The sequence below is a fragment of the Enhydra lutris genome, unplaced genomic scaffold (assembly GCF_002288905.1).
Source record: "Enhydra lutris kenyoni isolate GAN:26980312 unplaced genomic scaffold, ASM228890v2 scaffoldscaffold22, whole genome shotgun sequence".
NCBI classification, from domain to species: Eukaryota; Metazoa; Chordata; class Mammalia; order Carnivora; family Mustelidae; genus Enhydra; species Enhydra lutris.
The window spans coordinates 15,358,887-15,378,399 of record NW_019154106.1 but is presented as its reverse complement, the minus strand read 5'-3'; the positions used below and the strand labels follow the sequence as shown (position 1 = coordinate 15,378,399).

Genomic DNA, 19,513 nt, shown 5'->3' with positions numbered 1-19,513 from the left:
ATGAAAGAAGACAGGATGAATGTGACCGAATTCATTCTAATGGGACTTACCCAGGATCGTCCAACGCAGAGAAGTCTATTTCTGGTGTCACTTATCACCTACACTGTCACTGTCACGGGCAACCTACTCGTTGTGGTTATTACCATTGGCAGCCAGGCTTTGGACTCCCCAATGCATTTCTTCCTGGCCTTCTTATCTTTGATAGATGCATGCTATTCCTCTGCCATAATCCCTAAAATGCTAGCCGATCTGCTCTTTGATTCAAAATCTGTTTCCTTCAGTGGCTGCGTGACACAGCTCTTCATAGAACATTTCTTAGGAACTTCAGAGATTGTTCTCCTTGTGGTCATGGCATGTGACCACTATGTGGCCATCTGTAGACCTCTGCACTATGTGTCTATCATGAACCACCACACATGCTGCCTCCTCGTGGGTGTGTGTTGGGCAGTAGGTTTTCTCCACTCCATTGGACAGATTCTGGTTACTTTCTGGCTCCCATTCTGTGGTCCCAATATCATGGATCACTTCATGTGTGACATTTTCCCCCTGATACAACTTGCCTGCACTGACACTTTCCTTGTTGGTCTCTTGGTTGCTGTCAATGGTGGGGTAATCTCTGTGATCACCTTTGTGATGTTACTGGTATCCTATGTGGTCATCCTGTGCTCCTTGAAGACTCACAGCTCTGCAGGGAGGAAAAAGGCCCTCTCTACCTGTGGCTCCCACATCACAGTAGTTGTCTTGTTCTTCGTGCCCTGTATTTTTATGCATCTGCGACCAGTAGCTACTTTTCCCATGGATAAAGCCATAGTTGTATTCTATACTCTTGTTACTCCCATGTTAAACCCTGTCATCTACACAGTCAGGAATACAGAGGTAAAAAATGCCATTAGAATGTTATTAAACAGGAATGCAATTTCAGATAAGTGACTCAATACAAAGATTTTATTTCTATCATGATCTTTACATTTTTATATTACTTTAAAGTACTTTCCATACCTCCCATGTGAGACAACCCCTCTGCAAGGTAGGTATTATTATGATTATTGCTGTTTTACAGATGAAGGAAAAATGAAATTCAAAAACATTAAATAAGTAGCCCAATGTCAGACAGAGCTAGCGTGTGAATCTGCTTTTTTTCTAAATCCAAATCTAATGATCTTTCAACCATTTCAAAGACTATTAGGGGGAAGAAAAGCAGCAATTCATCAGAACCATTCTTGTTTTGTAACAAACTTAAAACATGCCTTTCTAGTTACAGAGTTGTATAACGGCTTGTGTATATAAGCAGTTAGTACTCAGAAAGCTGTACTGCCTACTGGCATATAGGACAGTGTGGAGTATAATTTAGAAAGATGATACTTGCCAACACCCTTTTGGCCACAGTTGATATACCTAATGTTTAAAGTTATTTTGGGGTTTCTTGTTCTGTTGAGTAAAAGTTGTCAGGAATTATAAAAATTAATGGTATTTAAAATGATGTGAAAATGTTTAAGCGTTTTCACATGGTCACCCCTTATAAGATTGAATTCTATTGTTTTTACTTTACAGAAAAAAGTGGAAAATCAGAAGATTTAAATAAGTAGATCCTAGAACATATAAGTCAGCCTTGAACCCAAATATTCTTACTCCCCATCCTATGATCTTTTCATTATTATAGGTGGCTTGGACCAGTATTTGAATATGATTTGTACTAAACAAATATTTTTTATTATATGCTATAGGTTATGACACTTTATCAGAGTAATAATTATTAGTACAATCAAATGCAAGTGTTTCTCAAAACATACAACAGAATATATTTAAAAAACTTTTACTATTAAAAAGCTGGCTTTACTTTTAGTTCCTTGAGACTGGAATTGTCTCTGGAAACTGCTTTAGGAGGTCATTTATAAGGGATATGAAAAAAAAAAACAGGAATCATTACACTTGAACGAAAAAATGATTTTTTAGCAAAACAACTTATATGACTTTGTTGTGAATCAATTTTGGCTCTTTTTTAAAAATAAAGTCTGTTAAAAAAAAAAGTCTGTACCTAAGTACAAATGTATATGCATGTCATAAATGTGCTAATAGCTTCTTCTTTTCTTAAAAAAGATTTTACTTATTTATTTTAGAATTGAGATAGAAAGTGAGAGGCAGAGAGAGAGAGAATCTCAAGGAGACTCCACACAGAGCATGGAGCCCAGTGCCGGACTCAGTCTAATGATGCTAACTAAGATCATGACCTAAGCCCAAATCAAGAGTTGGAACTTCAAAAGACTGAGCCACCCTGGTGCCCCTGTAATTTTTTCTATTGACAGAAAGTTCCAGGCTCCTACTTCACATGAATACCACATGTTTTATTAAAAATATCAGTTGATTGCATGATGTGAAAATATTTAACAAGCATATTATGGTTAAGAAAATGTAGAGCAAAAACCTTATCTTCAGGATGAGGAGACATGATCTTATTTCTCACTATGCCATCATCCCTTTCCATGACGCAAAACAGCTCTCCCTATTTCTACCAGTAGTTTACTTAGGTAATTCAGAAGGTGTTTCCAAGTTCTGTGATTCTGCTTATGTCAATATTTTTATTATTATAAATACTGTTAATTTGCTTCTACTTCAGTTAGAAGAAGTAAAATTGGAAAGGTTATGAGAGCACATCTCATCTCGTGTAATTTTTCCATTACTCATAAACAACTTAGAAGATGTCCTTCTGGGCTGAAAGGGTCTGTGGATTGGCCTAAGACAATATGAGTTCTGCTCTTTGAGAACATGTCCTTCTCCCTACTGAAATGTATGAAGCTGCCCACAAAAAGAACACTTTGGCAGGTATCTGATTTTTATGAAACTAGTCCCCGAACCCATCAAACATCACATCATACCTCATCCAGTTTCTGACCAGCTATGATGTTATCTATATTTAATTTCTTTTTCATTCTGGTTTACCCTTCTAGATTGAAACTCTGTGTTGCTCTCTCTCAAGGGTTACCAACCAGTCTGTCTTCGGATTTATATTCTGGAAATACACTTTCTTGGGATAGTTCCAGTAACTTATCTTTTGAATAATTATCTTCATGGCTAAGTCTCAGTGATTTAGATCTACCTTCATTTCATGCTACTTTCGTCCTTGAGGGGGGTAGACTAGACAGATGTAGAGGTTCTAATGCAATTACCGACTACTGTAGCTAAGTAGAGGCTAGATGACCACTTAATAGACTATATGAATGGATTGCAATCTTTCCTGATGTTGAGTATGATGTCTGTTTAAATACATGCTAATTCTCTGATCTGGCTCTGGCTTTCATTCAAGAGTTGAAAGACAAGTTCAAGACATTTTCACAGATGATACTTCAGTAAAATGTGTATTCCTTACAGCTTTTAAGATTCCATCCTCATTCAAACTCTCTTTGGCATCTGCCATCACAAATATTATCATAGCACTGTAATACTCAAGTGTCTAATGAATCTTGGGTTTAGTTGGTCTCATTTATCATAAACTGTTCTCCTCATGACACGTGTTGCTCATAGTGACCACATTCTCTTGAGCCAATCCAGATTTATGTACAATTTCTTTTTCTTTTAATAAAGGAAACATATTTGAACAAGGGTGAATGTGGTTCTACATAGGAATATTTCTGAATTGAATTGAATTGAATTAAATTTGTTTAAAAATCATTCCAAAAATTAATATTTATTTCTCTTAGTATGTAATTGTATTATAAATCACCATTGATGGCAGCATAAACGTGTCATGACACTTTAGTTGTAAAACAATAATTTAGGAATTAGGATCCTGAGCCAAGATTGAGAGGCCTGGCTTTTTCCTTTGCCTTGGTGAATAGCATTCTCAATTCCTGTCTTATAATTCCTTGTTATGAACTGTGAATTCAGATGCATATTTCTCTTCCTTTTCATAGGTATATCAGAGATTAAGTTTAAGTGACTGAAATAAATGCATTTTATCATCTGTGACTTGATTCATAGAATGGAATTATTTTCATTATTATGTTAATCTAATTTCAGAATTGGCCCAAGTAACAACTGCTTTGAAGAAGTAAGCTTTAGCTGGTTTGAAGTGTCAATATTATAATGGGGTTCATAAATATCACTTAATTTACATCTTTAAATAATATTTAAAAATTATTACCAGGAATGATAGTTCAGTCAAAAAACACAAAATATTATAATGAAAATTTAAAAGGTAAGATTCTTATCCTCCTAAGTGTTTAATTTATACAATACCAAATATTAAAGTCTCTGTATTAAACTCATTTTTATCAAGCATATAAATTTGTAAGTGGTTGACTTTGTTTTTTGCTCTTGTTATGGAGTTTTGTTTTCATACAGACTAAAGGAAAAGAATTAAAAATCAAAGATGAATACTATAAAACTTCTCCTCTCATGTTAAGTTACATAAAATAATTGGGTTGTTGGTAAGATCGAGTAGTAACGGTGACATATCCCTGAGGTCCAATTAGCCACGGCTAATAAACTTCACAGAATGCACCTACAAATAGGGTATGTGTTCGTGCCTGTGAGGCTCAAGAGAAATGTGCCATTTATAAATCAACAAAGACACTTAATGGAGCTGGGTGAGTTGGTATTTTCAATCTTACAACCTAACTTATTTTTTGGTGAACTAACAACTGCTGGGGATCCTGGCCATGAAGCTGTGCTAGACCAGTCTGTAGGTGAGATAATTTTCCCCCCAGAAATTCATATAATTATAGAATCTCAGGTTTAAATGCATCTAACATATCATATAATCACGTCTCACACTCCACAGATCTGAGGGTTAAATCTCTTCAGGAGGCCAAGCATCACAATAGAAACAACTACATCCCACCAGTTTAGAAGTAAAAACATTTTGGGGGTGTTTTTTCTTTTCTTTTCCTTTTTTTTTTTTTTTTTAAGATTTTATTTATTTATTTGACAGAGAGAGATCACAGGTAGACGGAGAGGCAGGCAGATAGAGAGAGAGAGGGAAGCAAGCTCCCTGCTGAGCAGAGAGCCTGATGCGGGACCCAATCCCAGGACCCTGAGATCATGACCTGAGCCGGAGGCAGCGGCTTAACCCACTGAGCCACCCAGGCGCCCCTGGGGTCTTTTTTCTTACTAATATATACATATATATATTTCAATTAATTAGAATCATGTTATATATTCAAATTTGTTCCAAACTTTCACCCACCTATTTTTACACTTAATACTTTTCCTTTGGCATTGTACAATTTTTAAAAACATCTTTCTTATAAACGACACATTATTCAAAGAGGTGCACTATATTTTACTTGTCTGCTTTTCTAATGTTGGACATCGTATGCAGTTTTTAGTTTTCCACAGCTCATAATAATTTTGTTGAACATATTTCTACATAATGATTTTTCTCTTTTAAAAGTATTTTTCTTTGGGTTTCATTCCTAGAAAGAATATTTTGGAGCCAAACAAAAGGACCAAATAATTTCTATTTCTTCACAGCTATTTCTAAATCTCTCATTAACTTGTATTTATTCTGAGTTTATGTCCACTATACTATTTTTTGATCTGTCGAGGGAGTACCTCAGAATAAGGGAATGCAATGAAGCTTCTGCACTTGGTTTTCACACATGAGTAAAATTTTCATTTTGGATAATTAAAAAATAATCTTCTTTGTCCACTTATCTTTGCAAGGAGAGGAAATATTTTCTTAAAAAACACATTTCATTATATTTACATTTTCTCCTCTGTTTCCTTTGGGAACTATACGTCCCCAAATTTCCTCATTGTATTAGTATTGCAATATCCTGCAACCAGGAATGATGGATGATGGACGTTATGGGAGGATGGGAAAAGAAGCCATGAGAAGGCACATAGGAGATATGTAAAGGAGTGGAGGGATCTCATGAATGATAGCACTGCTGCCATTTGGTGATAAAGTGTTGGGGAGGGATTACCAAAGGCATTTAAACTGGGACACTTTTTATGACCTTCTCTGGACAAACATACATTTATATACATAGGAATTGTCAATAAATGTTTGTTGAATGAGTGAACATTTAATGGGCACTTACAGTAAATAGTAGATATTACATATTTGTTTGTGTGTTTGTATATATGTATGTATATAGATAGTATGTGATCTATTTACCTAACAGAATATTTCTTTCTGTTCTCTGATTAAATTTCTATTTTTAAAACTTTTAAATAAGGGTTTCCTTTGCTTGATAGAGCATCATGTAATGAACACCCTAGATCTAGGAGTTTTTATCCTATTCTACTGAAACTGCCCATTTACTGAATGTGGTTATGTTAAATTGTATGTGGAACAGCATGTTGAAGAATAAAAAATATTAACTAACAAACACTGTAATAATCTTGAAAGTAAAATGACCCAGGAACATATTCTTTCCTAGAAGCAAGTTATATTTGCATACTCACTTTATAAATTTTGTCAGAAACTATTAAGCTAGAATACAACCTTTTTCTTCAGAAGTCTATTTATGTGTCATAAAGTAAAGAGTAAAAACAGAGTGGGAGGACAAAAGAGCTTGGATATCTATGTTTATGGGATGGGGAAGTGAGTGCATTCTTACCCGTGGAGATACAGGAATGTGGTAATTCACCAAGCATTTATTCATTACCTAACAGGGACCAGACACTGTAGACATTGTGCCTGACACCGTGGTAGGCACAGTGAAGAAACACAGGAACACTATATATGTTATGGTAGGTACCAGGGAAGACATGTCACCAATGGCTTGTACATCTTCCGTTTTAAATCACCTGCTTATGATTGATACTTATGACCATGTCTTTCCACATGTGAGGGTTCAAATGTAAATTCCCTCAGAAGAGGGAATAACTCTTACTTTACAAAATACATGTGAGAGTTAACAATTTGTAAGCTCACAGACACAGAGGAAGGCTCAGAAGCATGGGACACTGACATGACTTAGCAAAGTCATGTAGAGTGGGAATCAGGAAAAACGCAATGTCATGTTTATAGCTCAGTGTTTTTTCAGTAAATTTACTCATCCCAGGTTGTGCTATGGGTGTTTACAGGTCGCAAGTATGAAGTATCTGAGGAGACGGAATGCATTGTAGAGAAAGTAAGAAAGAATTGAAATAAATGTTGATGCAAAGAGTGCCCAGAGCATGCTCTACAGTTAGTCACTGTTTTTGTACTATGAAATCTGACTACAATCCTTTCAGGGATAACAGGTGTCTCTCTTTATCCCTTTGTAGGGAATTCAGGCCCCAGGAAGGTGTTTTTCCTGAATGGATCACCTCACATCTCCCAACAATGTGACTGGATTTATTCTCTTGGGACTCATGCAGAATCCACACTTGCAGAAAATACTCTTTGTGGTCTTTTTGTTCATTTTTCTATTTACTGTGCTGGCCAATCTGCTCATTGTCATTACCATCTCCCTCAGCCCCACACTTTCGGCTCCCATGTATTTCTTTCTCACTTACTTGTCCTTTATAGATGCATCCTACACCTCTGTGACCACCCCCAAAATGATCATCGACCTGCTGTACCAGAGGAGAACCATCTCCTTGGGCGGCTGCCTGACTCAGCTTTTCGTGGAACACTTTCTGGGAGGATCAGAGATCATCCTCCTCATTCTCATGGCCTATGATCGCTATGTAGCTATCTGTAAGCCCCTGCACTACACGACCATCATGCGACCGGGGCTCTGCCACCTCCTGGTGGTAGTGGCGTGGATAGGGGGGATCCTGCATGCCACCGTGCAGATCCTTTTCATGGTCAAATTGCCCTTCTGCGGTCCCAATGTGATTGACCACTTCATGTGTGATCTCTTCCCTCTGCTGAAACTTGCCTGCAGTGACACCTACATGCTGGGAATGGTGGTGGCAGCCAACAGTGGGGCCATGTGCTTGCTCATTTTTTCCATGCTGCTCCTCTCCTGCATAGTCATCCTGAGCTCCCTGAAATCCCATGGCTCCGAAGGTCGGCACAAAGCCCTCTCAACGTGTGGCTCCCACTTTACTGTAGTTGTGCTCTTTTTTGTGCCTTGCATATTCACCTACATGCGTCCTGTAGTCACCTACCCTGTGGACAAGTTGGTGACTGTGTTCTTTGCAATCCTCACTCCCATGTTGAATCCTCTCATTTACACAGTGAGAAACACAGAGGTGAAAAATGTCATGAGGAGTCTGTTGAAGAGGAGGATAACTTAGTCTGTTCCTAATGCCAAGGAAGGGATGGTTTATTTAATAGGGAGGATTCTATCTGTTGTACAGTGTGAAAGAGAATGGAAAATTTTGCAGATCAATAGTGTAAAAAAAAAAAATTCCCATATTCTAATACTGATGAAGCACTTAACAGTGGCTAGGCCTTTTGATAGGTGCTTTTGATAGCTTTTAATGTACTTTATCAAAGCCACAGTGTTCACAGATTCAAAAAAAGAATAGAAAGAACAACTATAAATCCCTAGTTTGTTTATTCTAGAGTATTTTTTTCTCTCCAAAGTCTTATGCTACTTTACTAAATTTTTCAGATTTGTTACTTGAAATTTTTTACTCCATGCAACTTCTTTTTTTCTTCACCTATGGTAAAGTCAACAAGAGAGTAGAAATTCTTAAGTAGATATATCAGAGGGAGCAGTTGGGGAATAAAAGAATGACTCCTGATTTCTTTTTTTAGCCCTATGAATGTACCAAAGCAAAGAGGACACCAAAAAAAGGAAGGGACTAATTCACAACCTCTTTTTATTTGTTTTGTTTTGCTTTTTGGCACAAAAATAAACTAGAAATCTTGAAATTATTCTCAATTTGGTCTTTTTATTTTTAAATGTTCTTATAAGTCACAATTTTTATCATTTTTGTTTTGTTTGTTTGTTTTTTTACTATAAAGGAAACTTTTTCTTTTTCCTTACCAAGACTTGAACCATTTGAAGCAACAACAGTAAACATTGTTTTATTTAACCTCAACAAAAGGGCATATGGTTAAGTTCTAAAGGTTTTGCTCTGGAGGTTTGATACCTACATTATGTTACATGAACATGTTGTTATTTGTCGGGCATATACACCTCAGGTGATTTATCCCTGTGGAAAGCTGGTAATTTCAATATTACCGTCCTCATTTTACAGAGAAACAAATAGGTAACAAGAGAGGCTTACTAAGTCACTTGCCTCAGGTCAAACGTATACGATTTATAGGTATAAAATTCAAGTTCAGGTCTTCCAGATCTCAGTCCTACTTTCTTTCAAATAAAACACAGTTGCCTGGAATATTTAGGTATATATATATATGTCTATATATATATATGTCTATATTATATATATATATATATATGTATGTCTATATTATTCTTTCAAATAAAACATAGTTGCCTGGAATATTTAGGCATATATATATATATATATATATATATATATATGTCTATATTATATATTTATGTCTATGGATAATTAATTCTTCAGTCTTTTATTTTTTTTAAGATTTTATTTATTTATTTGAGAGAGAGAGAGAGAGTGAGAGAGAGAGCATGAGAGGGGAGAAGGTCAGAGGGAGAAGCAGACTTCCCACGGAGCTGGGAGCCCGATGTGGGACTCGATCCTAGGACTCCAGGATCATGACCTGAGCTGAAGGCAATTGCTTAACCAGCTGAGCCACCCAGGTGCCCCTTCTTCTTCAGTCTTAATGATTCCCTCTGTCCTTTAAGAAATATGGTGTCAAATTTGCTAAAACCTTGTCTCACATGTAGAGACATATTTAAGCAACAATGCTCCTCTCTGCACATGGGAAAGATCAGGTCATTCTCCATGACTACACAACACTTTATGAAACTCTGACTATAACACTCCAGCCCGTGTTACTTGTCACAAATACCCCTTTCTCAAACTCACTTGTCATCTGGAGCTATTTCTTAACTGACCATACAGTAATGCCAGAGCATGGTATACCTGTTCTTGGGGGTGACTGTGTGTCCTAGCTTATGCATGGCTGTCTCAAATCCTAAGACAGAGAAACTTGTCCCACAATGTCCAGGCCTGGAAGATGATTTAACAGCACTTAGTTTACCAAAAATGATCAAGTTGGCATGTGCTGGTGAGAATTAAACATTTCAACAGAATCCAGACGAAATAATGTGTGATTTATTTTGACAGTTGGACAGGAGCTAAGGCTAAGCCAGGGATAAGGATAGGAAAAGTATTGAGTAAATATTATTTCTAGTTTAAGACAAAAGGGGGGATTTGAAGAAGGAAGCTAGGGCCAACAATTGTGCCTTAGGGGTAACTGATGTGAGAAGATGTAAAGGACACAGATTATAAATTGTCAACAGCAAACTTGGAAGGCATAAGAACTGAAAGGAGAAATGTAAGGCAGTCTGATGTTCTCAGTAGATGGAGTCTTGCTGATTTGTGAATAATTTTAAGGAATGTTAAGATATTCCTTTGTAAAGGATCTCATCATCAAGATTCTCTCATGAAGGTTAAATGCCATCTGATTATTTCTCAGATTTAAAACAAAATGGAAGTAAGTATACTTACCCTGGAAAATTAATGAGATAAATAGTATTTGGATCTGTTGTACAAAGATACTTTGCCTTATAAGGACTTTAATTTTTTTATTAATTTTTATTTTAGAGAGAGAGAGTGCACATGTATGTGCATGCATGATTTGGGGAAAGGGCGACGGAGAGGAAGAGAATCTTAAGCAGGCTCCACACCAAGTATGGAATAGCTTATATGGGCTTCCAGTTCTGTGAAAATTTCAGGCATGAAGTGAGGGAGTGATCTAACCCTTATTGAAGGCTATGATGCATACATTTTGATAGGGCTTCATATGCATTAAGTCTCTTAATGTAGTACGTTTTAATAGATCTCTATGCCTTTGATACAAAAGAAAATGGGACTGAATAAGGGTTAAGCAACAATAGCAAGTCTTTTAGACTCTGCCTTCTCTCCTCATCCCACTTCACAATACTCTTTGCTAGCATAATATAGAAACACCCAAACATAGAACTGTTCATTGGCTGCTATGTGAAGATTGTCCTTGAGGCATTCTGTCCTTATTTTGGGGTTCACTTTCTTCTGTTCAGCTCTCCCCTGAGCTCTGCTTCCCAGTCTACTTGTACTTTCCTGATTCTTCTTGGGTCAGAGGAAAGCCACTTGATCTGATTTCTACAGATGTAATTCCCTTCATGGATGTCATGTAAAGTGGGATGTAATGGGCTCAGGAAATGCAATTCAAAAGGTCACATTTGAAAGATAGTGACATATGGGTGAGAGATATTTGCAGGAAAAATAAACAACTCAATTGTTTAGGAGACTGACAGTCTGGGTATGAGGGTAGCACTATCAAGAGCTGTCATTTCTATAAGGCTTTTTCTATTGCTAGTCCATAGTCTTAATATTTATTACTTGAAAATGGTGGCTCCAAGGTCAATTAAGTGTAAGAAATTCTTATTTCATTCATTCAAATAATTCTGTTGAGTGCCTGCAGTGTGCCAGAGAGCTTCTGGGGGCTTGGTATAAGGTATTGAATAATACGAACAGAGGCTGTGTTTGTATGGAACTTAAATTCCCATGAGGAACAGATGGTTAATAAGCAAGTTAACTCATGAATGAAAAATGTAATTGTGTTAGTAGTAAGTATGATGAACAACATTTTATTCAGGGGGCGTGGCAGAAGAGAACAATTGGAAATCGATGTGTGTGGTTGTTTGAAGCCCAGGTAGAATTTTACTTATGCTCAAGTTTAATCACATTATTTCCCCCAACCCTGTTCTTCTTATAAATAGGTTATCTAACACATGAATTTGCAGTGGGCACTGGGAACCATGCTGTAAATGTAGCATATCAATATTTTTTACTATTGAAGGTGAAAAAAGAATGAAGTCTATAACTCCAACTATTTCTAAATGGAAAACATGTTATTTTGTAATACTAATTGTTATGGAGCAAGAAAGAACTGAGTCTTTATTTTTTCTAGCTGAGGTACATTTTTTAATCCTTAATAACGGCATGTCTCCTACAATTGGATATGACACAATTTTAATAATAGTCTTAAAAGATGAAGGCGACACCAGGCTAAAGTTAGAACAGTATGGTCCCAGGACTTGCCTGGTATATTGACATTTCTTTATCTGTGTCATTAGGCAGAGGGATTGCCATATGGCCATTCTGTTATTGAAGAAGAGAGTTTACTTGTGGGCAGATAATTGAGTGGTTAATGGTAATGCCAGGATCTGGTGGTGTGTTTGTGGAGCATCAGCCTGGCCTGGATCCAGTGCAGCTTTGCCCCTGGGAAAAACAGATCACTACAGGGGTCAGATAAGAATTCACTGGTATGGAGATTAGCTCCTGTCACTAGAGACACAGCCTCCAGGGCATGCACTTGGAATGATGCAAGTCTGCACATTTTGAAATTCTGTGCCATTTGAAAATATCACCCTGCCCTCTTTTAGCTCAAATTTATTACGTGAAGGAAAACATCTTATTAAATGGTGTTTCTTCTAAGATGTGAGTTGGAAATGGTTTACAACTTAAGCTCAAAATACAGCCAAATGGTGGGCACAGTTCCATAAATTATAAATAGATTATCTGCCTCCCCCACCCCGCAACCTTTCCCATTTAGATAAAATTTGAATTCTTCTGCCATCTACAAGTTTTATTTCCTATTTAAGCCCTTGGACACTTAGAGCAGCTGTTTTAAATCTTTCTTTAAAAATAATTAGAAACTCTGAACCTATCAAAACAAATTCCCATTAAGTGCTTAGATGATTTGTTTCCAGAGCAGGTCCTGATTTACTTGGATCTGCTAAGTTGAAACTCTAATAAGTAAAAACCTGTAGCTCTTTTGTTGATGAAAGTTCATGTAAGCAGATCCTGGATGGGGCCAGAACTTTGGTTACCTTGACATTATCCTGGAAAATTTATGGTACAATGTCTGCCTTCTACTTCCTGGGACCGTCAGTTAACTGCCTTTTGGAGGTTGCAAGGATGACATCAGGTTGAGTTCTGGAGGTAACCTGAACAAGTTACTTGAGTATTAAACATCTTCTTATTAATTTTAATTACTATTTTTGAAATTATTGAAACATTCGAATCACTTTACATATATACACAATTACGTATGTACATATATTAAGTATAATTGTACTTAAAATGTATCAGTAGTTCATCTGTTTTGTCTATACTCACAAACTGTGCCTTTGGATAGAAAGCCTTAAGCTATCAACACTTTTGGGCTGGATTTACTTTAATCGCTCTTTGCAAATTATCAAAATTTAAATGTCTGCCTAATGCAGGTCATGAGCTTAACAACTCTAAGAGTGTGTTTGAAGGCAGTGATTCAACATTGAACTGGGAGTCCAAGGTGTGGCTCTGCCATATGGTTCTTGGGTTTGGTTAAAGCCTGTCTAGGAGTAGAAAAGAGAGCTGAAAGACAATAAATGGGATATGTGGATATGTGAGCCTGGATGTTGGAGGAAGAGCAGCCAGGCTCTGGCAATGGCAACCTCTCATTTCTGGACGCAGGATTGGTACCACCATTGTCTGGGCCCAAGGTTCAATACTGCTTTCCTTGGATGAATTCAGTTTCATGGTTTAATTAAATTTAATTAAATGACTTGTGTGTGCACAGTGCAGCATTAGAAATTTGTGAAAATAGAATAAATTAGCTATCCTTAAGCATCCACATAAGGAGAGAGAACCAACCTGAAATTTAAAAAAAATGGCTAGGAAGCCAATTGAATTGTTGCTGATATGCACCCTATGTTTATCGTTACAAATATCTAGGATGGTGAAGGTGAAAGGGACACTGGGGAGGAAGTAAGGCTGGAGGAAGGAGAATGGATTTCTTGACAACAGATGGCATACACAGGGGCAGGAGGAAGTCAGGAGTTTAGAAGAATAGAAAATAATCATGAAAATTTGGTTAGTATTTCCCAAATATTCTCATGCTGGTACTTCTTTTGATGCTCATGAAAGTATTGAGAGGCAGGGTATATAACTCTTAGAAATGCTGTAGAAGATGATGGTTAGTAGCTTGTGCTATGAATTCGCTCACAGACTCACCCAAAGTGCACAAGCTCTCCAAGCATTATCTACCACATCAGAGAATCATTCCATGTCTCATAAGTCTTTTGTGGGACATAAAAGAGGAAATCATGAAGCTCTTAGCACAGTACCCTCAAAATAACTCCACAACACATACTAACTTTAACTGCTATTACACTGTTTAATTTTTGCAGGATTGAAGATTATATTAAGTCAGTAAGTATCATAAGTGGGACAGAGAGTGAAGTCTACTTGCTCTGAACCCAAGGATTCTCACTGTACTAGAGAGAAGAAGGTGTGTGTTCTGGGAGTAAGAAATGGACTTGATGGCTGTGAAGGAGACATACAAAAAAAAGTGAGGTGATTTCTATGGGCAAAGTCTTGAATGTCTGATTGAGGTATGTATTAGTGGTCGTTAAGAACTGTGATGAATTTATAGATTTTAGACAGAATGAGCATTATTATCTATAATAATGTATTGTGCTTTTTAATATCTTAAGTCCTAAGATGGCTCAACGAACATCTGTTTGGAAGTGCAAAAATTTCATGCAGGTATTTCTGAACTGCTGTCTTTGAGAAGAACAGAGTCCCTTAGTTGGCTTCTTTGAACCCCTAACATACCAGTCATCTACCGTAAATGCCTCTTCTCCAGATGAGGAAATGGAGGCCCAGAATGCTGAACAATGTCACAACACATTCTAGGAGTTAGAGGAATAATTTGAAATAAAACCCAGCTCTCCTGATTCTGAGACTATGTTCTTTCTACTTTATTAGAGCTACTAAAACATTATTGAAGTTCTTGGGCTATAGATTGGGGTTAGCCCATATTGTAGATTGCAAACAGTGTCCTGGAAGCTGTGTACCTTGTTTAGTAAAAGGGATAATATGAAGAGCATGTCTTTGGGTTTTAGAGGAGCTTAAGAGAACCTTATTTTATATTCCCATTTAAAGTAGTGGTCTCTAATGTGTTCCCACCTAAGGGCAGACAGCCTCTGCCTAAGTATCCAGAGCCAGGAAAACGTTACTACTAGAACTTTACTACTGGAGCGGTACTTTCCCTGTATCATTTGGGATCAATTAAGGTGGAGCTGTTATGAGATTATACAGTTAGCAGCTGGTGGCCATATTAGTGGCTGGAGAAAAAAGCAGGTCAAGAGAGTCTGAGACACAGTGTAAAACTTGTCCAACACACTTAGTGATTACTAATTAAAAACAATATTCTTTTGTAGATTTTTATCTCAGAGTGGTGTGTTTTTATCAGCCCATAGTAAATGAAGAATCCAAACAATGTGACTAAATTCATTCCTTTGGGCATTACAGAGAACCCGGAGCTGTGGAAAATACTCTCTGCTGTGTTTCTAACCATGTATGTGTCCACAGTGTTGGGAAACCTATTCATTGTGGTAACTGTGATCACAAGTCAGAGTCTGAGATCACCTATGTATTTCTTCCTTACTTGCTTGTCCCTCATGGATGCCACCTACTCTTCTGTCATTGCCCTGAAGATGATTGTGGATTCTCTCTCCAAGACCACTACCATCTCAGCTGGATCAGGCAGCTCTTTGCAGAACATTTCTTTGGTGGAGTGGGGATCATCCTTCTCATCGTGATGGCCTATGACCGCTATGTGGCCATCTGTAAGCCCCTGCACTACACAACCATCATGAGCTCTCGTGTGTACTGTCTGCTGCTTGGAGGGGCCTGGGTGGGGGGGAGTTCTCCACACAGCAATACAGCTTATCTTCGTGTATCAGATACCCTTCTGTGGCCCCAATATCATTGATCACTTTATGTGTGATTTGTTTCCCTTGTTGAAACTGGCCTGCATGGAAACGCACACCCTGGGTCTCTTAGTCATCCTCAACAGTGGGGTGATGTGTGTGACCATCTTCCTTATTCTCATCACCTCCTATGTGGTCATCCTCTGCTCCCTGAGGTCTTGCAGCTCTGAAGGGCTGCGCAAAGCCCTCTCCACCTGTGGCTCCCACCTCACTGTGGTCATCTTGTTCTTTGTGCCATGCATTCTCCTATATGTGCAGCCTGTGGCCACTTACCCCATAGACAAGGCAATGGCTGTGTCCTTTACCATTGTTGTGCCCATGTTAAATCCATTGATCTATACCCTGAGGAATGCTGAGGTAAAAAATGCCATGAGGAAACTGGTGAAACGAGCGACCCTGGATGTCATTGGCTTACATGCTAAGGAAAGATCTTTCCTACAAGGATAATGAGTTCCTGCAAGTCCCATTCATTCCAAATCATTGGGCACCCCACAGCCAATGGCATCATTTATGTGTGCCATTCAGATTAAGATACTATAATCAAGTTATTTCCTAATTCTCTAGTACATTTGCTTCAACCTTGTTTTTAGAAGACTCTGGGAACCCTTTTTCCTCTTCCTTTTTTTTTTTTTTAAATTAATTCAAGTCTGGTTTTCAATAATTCCGGTCCTGGTTCAGGGCTTTTGTTTGTTCTTACTCTGCTTGCTGCTGAACTCTTTCCCAGAGCTATTGCTTGGCTGGCTCCATCTCATTTTTTTTTTTTTCTATTTTTACCTCATTAAGGTGAAGTTTCCACATCTCTCTCTCTCTCTCTCTCTCTTTTTTTTTTTTTTTTAAAGATTTCTATTTATTTATTTGACAGAGAGAGATGACAAGTAGGCAGAGAGGCAGGCAGAAAGAGGAAGGGAAGCAGGCTCCCTGCTGAGCAGAGAGCCTGATGCGGCGCTTGATCCCAGGACCCTGTGATCATGACCTGAGCTGAAGGCAGAGGCTTTAACCCACTGAGCCACCCAGGCACCCCTCCACATCTCTTTAAACACGTCTCTCCTGATGTTTTCCCCTGGGCATTCCCCTTAGTTATTCTCTGCCTCTTCATTTCTGGATTCATTTTACATGTCCTCATTTTGCCTCATGTCAAAAGAGAAGAAGAAGCCCATGGCAGCATAAATAACTGGTTGTGAGTAAAAAATTTAGGATTATAATATTTCTGTTTTAATTTTAGAATTACAGAACTGGAAGGATCTTAATGATATTCCTAGCCTCAAATGTTTGTACTCTGAATTTTTCTAGTGTCAAAAGTAGGTCCAAAAGCTCCATCTTCTATTACATAGGTAAGAGCTGTTTTTACCATTTGTGTTGAAATTATTACCTGTCAGTTTGAATACAAATTTCTTCTCTTAACTCTTATAAGTTCATTCACATTAAATAGCTTTCTTGTTAATCATATTACCTCGGAATTCAGTGCCTGTATTCTTTTTTTTTAATTTTTTAATAATTTTTAAAGATTTTTATTTTGTATTTGACAGAGAGATAGAGAGATAGATAGATATCACAATTAGGCAGAGAGGCAGGCAGAGAGAGAGAGAGAGAGAGAGAGAGAGAGAGAGGAGGAATCAGGTTCCCTTGGGAGCAGAGAGCCCAATGTAGGGCTCCATCTCAGGACCCTGGAATCATGACCTGAGCCGAAGGCAGAGACTTTAACCCACTGAGCCACCCAGGAATCCCCAGTGCCTGACTTCTTAACAGTAACATCTGAAACAAGTTTTGATCTTACTCCCTTTTTTTAGGAACTTGCTGTTACTAATGTTAGCTTATAAATCATATGATTCTCTATTAGAACTGAACATTTCAGTACTATCCATGATACAATTGCATAGCAAAATAGAGTAAAATGGTGTCTTAGTTTGGAGAAGAATATCTTCTTAAAAAGCTATTGCAAGCATGAAATTAATGGAAAAACATTAGATGAACTTGCTACCTATTTCACTGAGAAAAATTAAATCATCAGAAGAACATTTCCACAGAGTCATGACTATCAATCTACCAGCATCTGTTCAAATATATACCACCTTCCTACCTTCTCCAATAAACACATAACCTTGCTCCTATCCAAAGGCAACCAATCTCTTTACAATCTGTGTTCTGAGCCTCACCTCCTTATCACTTACATAAAGGCATCTCTTATTTCACCTATATTTCCCTTACTAATGGATCATTTGCTTCAGCAAAGAAGCATTTCTGTCATTTCTTTTATTTTTAAAATGAAATCTTCCCTTGGTCTTATTTCCTTTATCACATACTAGTCCATTTCATTTCCTCCTCTTTGTAGCAAAACTTAAGAGGTTCTTTAATGAGTGTTTCCCAATTCTTTCTATTCTCTTTAAACATTTTCCAGGGATACTTCAGTACCTAACACTGAAAATGCTCTTTTCAAGGTCACCAGTGACATCCGTGTCCCAAGTTTGAGTAGTCTTTCCTCATTTCTTATCTTATGGACTCCATCATTAATCCCAGTCAGAAGACTGAAGAATCTTTCTGTGTTCTAATCATACAATAAGCAAATACAAAAGTACCTCCTATTTCCCTGCACTTCTAGAACCCAATCAATAATTTACTCTATCTCACCCTGGGTAATCACCTAGGCAGTGGTCCTTTGGGAAATTTGGCTGGCTCTACCCAGTAAGGCCCTGATTTTTGAGACACCATTTTCTATGATGAATTAATAACATCCCTTCACCAGAATGATGAAGTATATTTTCATTAAAATTGATATACTTGATTCTTAAATTTGTATGTATGTGTAGCTATGTTTGAACATCCTTGACAGTAAAACCAGTGCGAGGGACAGAGGGATAGGGGACAGGATCTTCTACAAGCCAGAACATACCATAAAGCTCTGCTTTGTAAACAATTTGCTATAGGCCTTTTAATAAAGAACTTTAACTAATGGAAGAAATGGCCCAGAGATTAAGCCCTCTATCTTTGGAAACTTGGTATAGATTTTGTATACTAATAAATGATGAAGGCATGATTTTAAATCTGAGGGTAGAATGGTTTATTGGATCAATTCTAGAAAGGCAAATTGCTATTTATCTCCCTCTATTTGATTCCCCTCATTTCATACATTTCTTTGTGACTGTCTCTGTCTCTGTCCTCTCATTTTGTTTTTGTTTTTGTTTTTATTTTATTATATTTAATTTTTTAAATAAACATATAATGTATTTTTATCCCCAGAGGTACAGGTCTGTGAATCACCAGGTTCACACATTTCACAGCACTCATCATAGCACATACCCTCCCCAATGTCCATATCCCCACCACCCTGTCCCTTCCCCCTTCCGCCCAGCAACCCTCAGTCTGTTTTTTGAAATTGAATCTTTTATGGTTTGTCTCCCTCCCAATCCCACCTTCTTTCTTTTTTTCTTTTCCTACTCCCCAACCCCCCAACATTGCATCTCCACTTCTTCATATCAGGGAGATCATATGATAGTTGTCTTTCTCCGATTGACTTATTTCGCTAAGCACAATACCCTCTAGTTCCATCCACGTTGTTGCAAATGGCAAGATTTCATTTCTTTTGATGGCTGCATAGTATTCCATTGTGTCTATATACCACATCTTCTTTATCCATTCATCTGTTGATGGACATCTAGGTTCTTTCCATAATTTGGCTATTGTGGACATTGCTGCTATAAACATTTGGGTGCATGTGCCCCTTCGGATCATTA

The 19,513-nt window shown here is 37.6% G+C and overlaps 3 protein-coding genes across 3 annotated transcripts; all 3 read left to right on the top strand.

Moving 5' to 3' along the window:
* On the top strand, positions 1 to 930 carry LOC111149910 (olfactory receptor 4C12-like). The gene has a single exon (XM_022507199.1). It carries the CDS (start codon positions 1 to 3, stop codon positions 928 to 930), a length of 930 nt encoding a protein of 309 aa, XP_022362907.1.
* A 6,318-nt stretch (positions 931 to 7,248) lies between these two features.
* On the top strand, positions 7,249 to 8,175 carry LOC111149682 (olfactory receptor 140-like). The gene has a single exon (XM_022506902.1). It carries the CDS (start codon positions 7,249 to 7,251, stop codon positions 8,173 to 8,175), a length of 927 nt encoding a protein of 308 aa, XP_022362610.1.
* A 7,100-nt stretch (positions 8,176 to 15,275) lies between these two features.
* On the top strand, positions 15,276 to 16,232 carry LOC111149967 (olfactory receptor 4C6-like). The gene is given in 3 exon segments (XM_022507242.1): positions 15,276 to 15,549; positions 15,552 to 15,706; positions 15,708 to 16,232. Coding segments are annotated over 3 exon segments (954 nt in total).
* Positions 16,233 to 19,513: the final 3,281 nt, after the last annotated feature.

Excerpts from the sequence above, each read along its gene's own strand:
- LOC111149910 (XM_022507199.1), top strand. The coding sequence starts at position 1 with ATGAAAGAAGACAGGATGAATGTGACCGAATTCATTCTAATGGGACTT.
- LOC111149682 (XM_022506902.1), top strand. The coding sequence starts at position 7,249 with ATGGATCACCTCACATCTCCCAACAATGTGACTGGATTTATTCTCTTG.